Below are 10732 nucleotides of genomic sequence, written 5' to 3'. Positions count from 1 at the left end.
AAGGCACTTGTCACAATAGGACCCGATTTGTTTTAAGACATATTACCCAGGCATATTTAGAAAACACATCAATACATGTCAATAAATAATGCACATTATCGTTTTCCGATGAATATTCAGACATATCGACCAAATCAGCTTGGAATTGCTTGTCGATACCATTAACAATCACTCTGTTTCTTGGGAAGTGTTTCAATGCAGGGCAGCGTGCAGTGTACGCATCCTGCCTCAGCAGAAACTTTTAACCGTGGGTATAGTTGGAGACAAGCCAGTACATTCTTTGACGGAATCACGAAGCCTGTGCACTCCTCCCAACCCTCCTGGGTGGGACGGATCATAGTATATCTTGTGCATAACCTTCTCCATGATTCATTTAAAACACAAGTGAACCCATTAGAGTTATGTCATTCTTTTTATTTATTTTTATTTTTTTACAAAACACTCTCACACATCCATACATAGTACAGTTATGAAGACAGTGAAACTCATTCTATCATAGATAGCATATTGGCTAATACGGATACATCGCTTTTACTGATTATGAATATATTCAGTTTTTGCAAATCCTGCAAGACATCAGTATACTGTTTTTCTTGCACATACAAACTCACTGTATCTACAAGCATTGTATACATAGTAAGTAGGTGCTAAACTTTCAGCATCTTAAAATTGCGTGTAATGTTGGCTATGACATCACAAAATGTTTCCACTATACTCTCACGTGTCATTAACATTGATAATAACATCTGCAGCAGATCCTCCCAAGGAGGGTATTATGTTGTCTTCTTACAATCACCATCAGTTTTCTAACCTACTCACAACTGTACGATCTACATCAGCACTCTTACATTGGTATTTTTCAACGTCGTTCACATTATTAGCAATGGCTTGATCTAAAATGCCAGATAAATGCGATACGTGATATCGCTCACTGATATGGTTATACATTACACCTAAACAATTCCCCATATTTTCACACCGTTAGTTTTTTTCTTGCATATAAATCGCTAATAGTCCCCAATCTCTCTAATTTCGCTATTTTGACAACGTCGTCCCCTATCATAGAGTCATACATAGCACTGATTTTAGTTGTAACATCTTCAGCCGTTTTCAACTCGTACAAAACTGTTTCGGATACTCCCCTGATTCTACCCTCATCAGCTGTGAGATGTTTCAAGGACAGAAAACGTTTGCACTACACCAATGAATTTATCAGTAAGGAGTTTTCATAAGCTGTTCAAAGTGGACAGTGTAGAAGTGTTCTGGTAGCCCCTCTAAACAGGCATGCTGTTTCTGGCTTGGATGATTGATCTGACAGCCCAAACAAAGCTCTTCCAAATACTTGTAAAGAACAATGTTAAAGAAGATGTAGAGGCTTGTTTTAACGCTATCTATAAACAAAGATGACACCACCCCATCCGTCTGATCAGGCGCATCTGTGTCGAACAATCAGCAACACCTCCCTGTTGTAATGCAGCATATGTTGAGGGGTTTGTTTGATATGCACATGTCTGAGGGGGAAGTGCCCCAAACAATAGAGATGGTGGCAGGGGAGGTGTAGGTGGGGATGGTAGTGTTCCGGCGATAGAGGTGGCGATGATGACGATGATGAAAGGGATTGAGGAGATCCGGATGCCTTTAGGGGTGCAAATAGACCAGGGGTGTTAGGGAGGCGTACCTGTGGGGGTTCGAATGAAACCACTCCAGATCCTCTGGGAAGAAAAAAAAATAACACATTACAATCACAGTAGCAAAAAAAAATAAAAATAAAATCATTTTAACTATTTTGGGCAAATAATTAGCACATTAAAAATAGACCCACCATTTTGCTAGTCTTTGTGTCTGATGATTTTAGGTCTATAGAGGTTCCGTGGCAGGGGTAGAGACTGTTGGTCAGTGTCCCCAAATATCAATCTTTTTCTTATGTTCTCATAAGAACTCCTTATTTTGTCTCTTCTGATGACATAGTCGATTGTATCAAACTGTTTCTTCAAAATCTCCCAGTCACACCATTGTATAAAGAACACATTTTTAAACCATTTGTTGTATTCCTCGTTAGATACAGGATACGGTTTTAACTTCCATTCTTCATGACCACGGGCAGCAACTAACTTCTCCCTTTCACTACACAAGCTAAGGAAAATAAAATCCTCTGTAGGTCTAGTGAAACGGTCTGCTTCCACACGATAGATACTGGAGCCATTGCGACTATCCCATTGAGACACATACACCAGCTCAGGTAAGCCCGGATTGTCAAGGTCCGGACAGACGACATCACGAAAAAGGCCCCAGTCTTTCACAGAGATTGTCCAGGCGGTTTTGGCCTTGCTAGATAGTTCCACAGCAACACTAGTGTAAACAGCTAATGTCACGTATCCCGCATTGTAGCGAATTGAATAACTGTATCCGTTGACACCAACATATTCCAGATCAGATGTACATGACTCAGTCATGCTTGTAGGAAAGATCTCCGAACGGAATCACTTCTTTCTGGGAGCCTGACTCAAACTGCCTGTTGTTCCAGTATTAGGCTCTTCGCATCCCCATAACTCTTCTCGGCGGGCTAGGCTCAAACCAAATGTAGTGGGTCCTATTCTAGATGTCTCACCTTCTTCAACAAAAGATGATCCAGATTGTTTTCCAAATGCGTGGAAAGACATGGCTGAAAAACAATTCCTCTTTGCTTGCACCTAGAAGAATTAAAAAGTGAAACTCCAGATGGCCTTTTGTTGTGGAAAAAACGTGGAAACAAGCTAGCTACCAGAAGAGCTAAAAATGGTGGATAAAAAAGTGAGCAGTCAGCCTTGAAACAAGGGGTTTTTAAACACCACAAACCACACCCTGTAGGGCGTTTTTACAACCCACCAATAGCAAACCCTTCTTAACAGCTAACCATTGGTCTATCAGACGTTTTAACACCTTTTTACAAAATGCAAATAATGCCTCACCCCCACATAAACCATGACGCCAGCTATACCTACGTCATCACATCCGCTAGATGCGTGCGCAGTTTCGACAATTAGATGCACTATCATATTCGGCCGCTAGATGGCGCTCACGGGGTGCCGACGTTCGAACACGACGTCATTACGTTCGCGGTATGCGTGCGCAGTTTCGACGATTAGATGCACTACCATATTCGGCCACTAGATGGCGCCCGCGGTGTGACGACGTTCGACCGCGACGTCATTACGTTCGCGGTATGCGCGCGCAGCTTCGACGATTAGATGCAATACCACATTCGGCCACTAGATGGCGATCGCGAGTACCAACGGGCACCCGCGACGTTACATGCACGCTCATATGACCAGATTACAGGGTGGGTTTGCGCGTGCGTGTGATGACGTCACACATGCACGCGCGAACCCACCACCTTAATACTACTGATAAAGGACTTATTGGACTTTACTTTCTCATTGCACTTACAATAACGAGCGGAGCTGTCCTCAATTTAGGTCATCGTGTATACGTCTCATGTGCGTTTTTTCTGGCATCGTGTGTGTGTGTCTGTGTGTGTGTGTGTGTGTGTGTGTGTGTGTGTGTGTGTGTGTGTCTGTGTGTGTGTGTGTGTGTCTGTGTCTCCGTCTCAGTCGCGGGGGGAAATCGAGCAACAGGATTGAAACGGCAGCAGCTTTCAGTGACTGTACAGTGAAGAATCGTTACAGTATACTTTTGCTGTACGTTTTGTTGGTAAATGTTTGAGTTACACAGGTGTCTCGTGGTAATATCAGAATCAAGGAAATTAATTTGATCCGTTCTCACTCCCGCTTGGTCAGTGGCTGCACGTGGGACTGCTGGGATTGTCGTGCGTAATGAAAATGCAATAGGGGGCCCAGGCTGTCAATCAATGTCTTCCATTGATGCGGGCCCCTGATTGGTCTGGGCCCGAAAGCAACCGCGTACCCTGCTTACTGATAGTTGCGCATCTGAATCACTCAATTCTCATTGGCTACCTGCCAATGTGGCAGGTAGATTGACAGTTTTACCCGCAAATTGCAAAATTCTAGCTGTACAGAATAAATCTCCATGGTAATTTATCTGCCTCTCCTTTTGTGAAGCCGAGTCAAGTCTAAATTCATCCAGGATAACAGGAATATCCCGGCTTAATCCCTTATCCTGGTTATGTGCAATAGCCCCCCGGACACAACAACCACTCTAAACAGAGGGCTATTTCACAAAACCTAGATAGTGGATTAGACAAACATTTTTTTTTTTTTTTTTTTTTTTTTTATTGACAATAGAGCTTTCTGAACTGTCTGTGGAATAGATCAACGGAGAGGAGAGAAAGCAGAGTGGCCCTAAATGACAGCTAAACACAGTAAAGACTCTCACACTGAGCTGAAATGGAAACACTGTGCTAAGATTAAGCTGATGTTTTCACCCATCTTCCCAAACTGTTGCCTGTTATGTAGATAGCTTCTCAGCCATTCATTTTCGCCGACTTGACATGTTCAGTCGGCAGCAGGGCAGTCGGGACTCACCCAGAAATGGGGAGCGGAATGAGGTGACTAGTCTCTCAAAATCTGACGAAAATCTTTTAAACTGACCTTTTGTTGAGCTGAAATGAAGAGAGATTCAGCTACTGCACGGCCTATTCCACTCTTCAAATGTTTTCAGAAATATGTTTCGTGAACGATTTTAGAACAATATGAGATCGTATTCTGAACGGCCGCTGCTATGGAGGCGTATTACGTCTCATCTCTTTGGTTCTGTGGCACTTTTTGGACCAACACGGGGAGACTGATAATTTTGTCTGGCTTTTCTGTTGACATTCGGCCGTCTGGTTGGTGTGTCCTGGCTAACAGAGGTGCGGACTGAGCAAAGTTACTCAGTCGGGTCCCTTCCTCTAATGTCAAGCGGGGATATCGGCTACAATGAAAGCATCAAATGCAAGTGTTATTCATTCCTCTCTTATTCCCATTTAGTTTCCCCAAGGGAGGACGGTGCTTGCAAAGGTAAATTTGATGTAGAAAGGTGAAACTGTGAAATTAATTAATTTACGTAGCCTACCTGTCAACTTTGGAGAAATATTATTTATTTATATTATTAATAAAGCCTTGCAGTTGGTATACAAAGTCTTGGATTTTGTTACAAAGGTCTTATATTGTTTTGCCTTTCCTACGATTAAGTTCATACCATAACAAAATTAACTGTTACTAATGTAGGCTAATTAAAAACCAGCCCGTCGCTGGATGCACCGGAGGACCGAGACACAAAGTAAACACGCCTCTCTGACCAGTACCGGGGGGGGGGGTTAGCGGTTAAACTGAGCGGAGGATGTGCGGAATGTGTCAGTTTCTGTTGGACTTTGGTTGGACTTCAGGCAAAGCTCAAGCTAACAGGCTAACGGCTTATTAGCTAGCCAAACACCGAGCGGTAACATCTGCAAAGATTGGCTCTGTGGGCGCATCAATCTGCTCGGTGTGCGTAACAGACTGTTGATCACACCTGTTGATCCGCGCCGGACTTCACTGTGAGCGGACTGTTTAGAGACAATGTGACCGGCAGGTAACGTTAAAGGTTATCTGCTACTGTAGCAGAACTGCAAGGAAACGCTGAACTGAGCTGTGTGTTTTCAGTGTTAAACACTGCTGCAGGTATTCATGCACAACTGTTGTTGGTGATTTACAGAGGTGGAAGACTTAGTCACATCATGTATTGCAGTAAAAGTTAGAGATGTTCTAAAACGCTGGTATCGGTATCGGGAAGTACTGGAGTTTATGCACTGATCCGATACCACGTAATAAAGCCTTAAAGAAAATCTACATTAAAGTAGTTTATTTATGTTCTTTTTCCGTTATAACTGACTGTCAAACTGGAGAATAAAAGAAAGTTCTGGGGCAATCATTGTTTGTGTTTGTTCATGTTTCACAAAGAGTTTAACCTGAGCCAGACCGACAACAAAGATAGAAATATTATCACATCCATACAGGGATAGTAGTATACAGCTGTTAAAACATAATGAAATATATGACACTCTAGTATCGGATCGGTACTCGGTATCGGCCGATACGCAAGTTTAGGTATCGCAATCGGTATCGGGAAGCAAAAAAGTGGTATCGGGCCATCTCTAGTAAAAGTAGAACAAAAAGTGTGTAGAGTTACACATTACTAGTCATATGTATGTAATAGTACAAAAGCATTATCAAAATATAGGCCTACTTAAAGTACCAAAAGTAAAAGTGCTCATTATTTTATTTTATTGGATTATATTATGATCCAATTAATTGTATTAAATATGACCGATGATTTAAATACAATTTAATTCAAGTAGCCTACTTGAACATAATTATTTTCTAGGGTTTAAAATGTATACAGATTTGACATTTAATGGCAGATTTTTTCCGCGTGCGTGCCGACCGTGTTCATGAACCAGAACTTCGACAATAAATCAGTAAGTTGCTACTCAAAAATTTTTGTTCAAGGTTGGCAGGTCTGTTTTAGTAGTTATTTCAGTTTGAATGCAGGAGAGACTTCACACTCTGAAGTCCTATGGATTGGTCACCTCATCAGCCCTTGCATTTTCTCCATTCAAACAAAACATTTGAATATAGTAAAACATGGTAAACTATAATTCACTCCCACCTCCTATTAGTTCTTCTAACCCTTGTATCATTATCTCTGTATGTTTCCCCATTCGGTCTACCAAAGGAGCCCTCAGCAGACGTCAAGCTGGCGACCGGAGCAGGAAAGAAGGGCAAGAAGGCCAAGGAGGAGGAGAAGCCTGCAGCACCTCCTGCAGCAGCAGTCACCGCCGCAGCAATGGAGGAGGAAGGGGAGGAGTATGTGGTGGAGAAGGTGTTGGACTGCAGAGTGGTGAAGGGAAGAGTAGAGTTTCTGCTGAAATGGAAGGGGTTCTCAGAGTAAGTATGAGTCTCTAATATTAATACTTAATATATATATATATATATATATATATATATATACATGCAGATAATCTACAGCATACATTTCGGCATTGTATCATGTTGAAGTTGTCAAAGTTGAAGGTTTGGTATTTTCACACTAAGTTGCAGACCGTCAAATAACCTTACAAAATGACAATAGAAAGAATTAATAATACGAATTAGCATTGATTATGATAAGAATTAGAGTGAGAATGTATTTCCTAAAAACAAAGCCTGAGGAGATTTTCTTCTGTCTGCACTCATCTTTCCAGTGAGGATAACACATGGGAGCCACAAGACAACCTGGACTGCCCCGTCCTTATCACCGAGTACATGCAGAAACACGAGGAGGAGGAGGAGGAGGAGGAGGAGGAGAAGAAGGAGGGCAAGAGGAAAGTTGTGAGTGAGGCCTCTGGAGACTCAGAGGAGCGACGGAGCAAGAGGAAGAAGGAGGAGGTGAGTGAAGGAAAGAGGTTACTCCAGACTGAAGAGTCCCAGAAATCTAATGCGGGCCCCTGGTTGGTCTGGGCAATCGCAAAAAGGGAGGAATTTAAATGATTTATTAAAAATGTAATAATAACATAATAACTTATTTCACCAGTAAATTGCTGTTAAACTACAAAAACAGATGAGAAAAGGGTATTTTAAAATAACTTTGAATGCACCACGAGGTTTACCCGTTTCAAGTTAATGCAACGTTTTTATATATTGTGCAGCCCTAGCGCCAACTGTTAATTTGTGCCAATGATTAGTAGCCTAATCCTTGAATGGTATGATTATGACGGTTTCACTTCAGAGCAGTGGTCAGTAAATGTATATTTTTACCAGTGCGTTTACCAGTTTACCGGTAAACGCAACATGTTGTCCCATCTGTTTTGTTTTTCAGACAACGGCAGTGACCAGTGCTAGTTTGTGTCTTTTAGCTCATAGCTTTAGCGGCAGACTGTACATCCCACTGTTGTAATCCTCTACAGTGAAATACAGTCACACTACACCATTTAGTTGTCAGCATTTTAGCCATGTTTAATCCAGTTACTACTGTAGCTAACGGTAGGCTAACATTAGCTGATGTGTAACGTGTTATTAGTGTTTACTAACGTGACATGCAGCGTTGTTTCTGTTGCCTCTAACGTGCGTTTCGGAGCATCAAAGCGCAACGCAGACATCTAAGTGCCACTGTACTGAGGCACCGTAATCCGCGCTGCTATTTCGGCCGGAAGATACTGGGCACCGCTGCCCTATTGGCACCGGATTTTAACATGCGGCGTTAACGTGAACAGAAAATTGCATTGCCTGTATCTTTCATGGCAAACGCATGTGGAAAGCGGTCGCACAACAACTTAAAGGAACACGCCGACTTATTGGGAATTAAGCTTATTCACCGTAACCCCCAGAGTAAGACAAGTCGATACATACCCTTCTCATCTCCGTGCGTGCTGTAACGCTGTCTGGCCAGCTCCAGCATTAAAGCTTAGCCTAGCACAGATCCTGCAGGTAACTGGTTCCAACTAGCCTACTGCTCCAAATTGTGACAAAAGTGACAAAATAACACCAACATGTTCCTATTTACATGTTGTGATTTGTAGAGTCACAGCGTGTACAAAAAACAACCTAACATGAGATACAGCCATCTTCTAACAGTAAACAAACCGGGAACTATATTCTCAGACAGGCTTGCTGCGAGCATATCACTCCGCCCAAGTACTATATTCTTCCGCCTGAGAATATAGTTCCTGTTTGTTTACGGTTAGAAGATGGCTGTATCTCATGTTACGTTGTTTTTTGTACGCTATTGACTCTATAAATCACAACATGTAAATAAGGAACATGTTGGCGTTATTTTTGTCACTTATTCGAGCAGTAGGATTACTGGAACCATTCACCTGCAGGATCTGTGCTGGCCTGATGCCGCTGGAGCTGTCAGAAAGCATTACAGCACGCACGGAGATGAGAAGGGTATGTATCGACTGGTCTAACTCTGGGGGTTACGGTGAATAAGATAAATTCCCAATAAGTCGGCGTGTTGCTTGAATGATTGTTCTCTAGTGGGGGAGATCCAACAGTCCCTGAGTTCAGGAAGTCTCTCCACAGATAAACTGTCTCCTGCTCAGTGGTCAGCTCTGGTCTTCATTTTACTGTCATCAGAACAAGATCTGGATGTGTTTGACCTGAAGAAATACTCTGCTTCAGAGGAGGCTCTTCTGAGGCTGCTGCCAGTGGTCAAAGCCTCCAACAAAGCTCTGTAAGTGCACACAGAACTATCCAAATTAATTTAGTTTTTCTTTGACTAGAATTTGTTTTTGTTTGTTTGTATCTGTGTTCTTATCTGTTGCTGATTCCTTTTCAGCCTGAGTGGCTGTACACTGTCAGAGAGAAGCTGTGAAGCTCTGTCCTCAGTTCTCAGCTCCCAGTCCTCTAGTCTGAGAGAGCTGGACCTGAGTAATAACGACCTACAGGATTCAGGAGTGGAGCATCTGTCCTTTGGATTGAAGAGTCCACATTGCAGACTGGAAACTCTCAGGTTGGTGCTCATCTATTTGAAAAAGTTGTTATTGTTCTAAGTTGTTATTTTCTTCATATATTAATTATCGGATGGCCTTTCTATTGAATCTCTTTCAGGCTGAGTGGCTGTACATTGACAGAGAAAAGATGTGAAGCTCTGGCCTCAGTTCTCAGCTCCCAGTCCTCTAGTCTGAGAGAGCTGGACCTGAGTAATAACGTACTGCAGGATTCAGGAGTGAAGCTGGTATCTCCTGCACTGAAGACTACACACTGCAGACTGAAAACTCTCAGGTTGGTGTTCTGTTAATTAAAAAGTATCACCCTCTGAGCAGTTATTTTCTACCTATGGTAATTATTGGATTAACTTTTTATTGAATCCTTTTCAGACTGAGTGGCTGTGACCTTTCAGAGAGAAGCTGTAAAGCTCTCTCCTCAGTTCTCAGCTCCCAGTCCTCTAGTCTGAGAGAGCTGGACCTGAGTAATAACGACCTGCAGGATTCAGGAGTGACGCTGGTATCTCCTGGACTGAAGAGTCCACACTGCAGACTGCAAACTCTCAGGTTGGTGTTCAGTTAGGACCTGAGTAACAATGCAAGTTAAAGCAACATTGTGTAACATTAACTAATTTTTTTTCTCGATTTGTGTCCCTATAGTTTCACAGTAACTTACTTCTACACTGCTATCATAAATATCGATACCTCTACACATGCATTTGTTATGATGACATTACTTGTAATCGAAATCTAGCGAGTCAACAACTCTGCTAACAGAGCCAAAGGTGCAACAACACAAGACATAGCAACCAGCTAATATTACATAATAGTCCAACAACAAGAAGGCCAGCTTGCTGTCCTGCCCTTTTTTATTTCGCAAAACTCTCTGCAACGTCTAAAAACAAGTCAGAGTTGTCTGGGGGAAGCTCGGCTACTCTGTTCTGGTCTCTTTTTAGCTTCCTTTACTCTTTTCAGCTTACCTTCGCTACACCCTGAGGAAGGCTCAAGCCGATCCCCTTTTTGACAGTCTCACTACATTGTGTATGTGGATCTGCACATGGGGAAACCACACTGAATCAGGATAGGCATGTCCACATCACAGACAGATACAGAAACAGTTATCAGGAGTTCTGCTCTTTATTAAACTTGTTTTAACTGTGATCATATGGTGGAAAGTTTTTTTAACAAAAGTATGACAATACATGTCTTACAATGCCTTGTCTCTCTCACAGTAAGATATAACATAAATAAATTAAAACCTCAGCTTCTAAGGCCTTTCTGCTATATAAAAATACAGTATATTAAATAGCATAGTGTCTTTGACACCGGAATGTATCTTCCCCAGTAACA

General features: G+C 42.2%; 2 protein-coding genes across 2 annotated transcripts in view; both read left to right on the top strand.

Annotated features, from left to right (window-relative positions):
• LOC114553107 (NACHT, LRR and PYD domains-containing protein 3-like) overlaps nucleotides 1–6707 on the top strand; it is a 582600-nt gene extending 575893 nt beyond the window's left edge. Inside the window, exon 17 of the mRNA XM_028574252.1 lies at nucleotides 6652–6707. Coding sequence (XP_028430053.1) covers nucleotides 6652–6653 — 2 coding nt within the window. The 3' untranslated portion in view covers nucleotides 6654–6707. The remainder of the gene's footprint in view (nucleotides 1–6651) is intronic.
• The window catches only part of LOC114552945 (heterochromatin protein 1-like), a 600023-nt gene extending 590212 nt beyond the window's left edge, over nucleotides 1–9811 (top strand). The window contains exons 2-6 of the mRNA XM_028574039.1: nucleotides 6652–6863; nucleotides 7160–7405; nucleotides 9235–9408; nucleotides 9507–9680; nucleotides 9799–9811. Of these exons, the coding sequence (XP_028429840.1) occupies nucleotides 6763–6863; nucleotides 7160–7405; nucleotides 9235–9408; nucleotides 9507–9680; nucleotides 9799–9811 (708 nt within the window). The 5' untranslated portion in view covers nucleotides 6652–6762. The remainder of the gene's footprint in view (nucleotides 1–6651; nucleotides 6864–7159; nucleotides 7406–9234; nucleotides 9409–9506; nucleotides 9681–9798) is intronic.
• Nucleotides 9812–10732: the final 921 nt, after the last annotated feature.

This window comes from Perca flavescens, chromosome 3 (assembly GCF_004354835.1).
Source record: "Perca flavescens isolate YP-PL-M2 chromosome 3, PFLA_1.0, whole genome shotgun sequence".
NCBI lineage: Eukaryota > Metazoa > Chordata > Actinopteri > Perciformes > Percidae > Perca > Perca flavescens.
The sequence above is the reverse complement of the archived record's forward strand: the minus strand, read 5'-3'. Positions and strand labels throughout refer to the sequence as shown.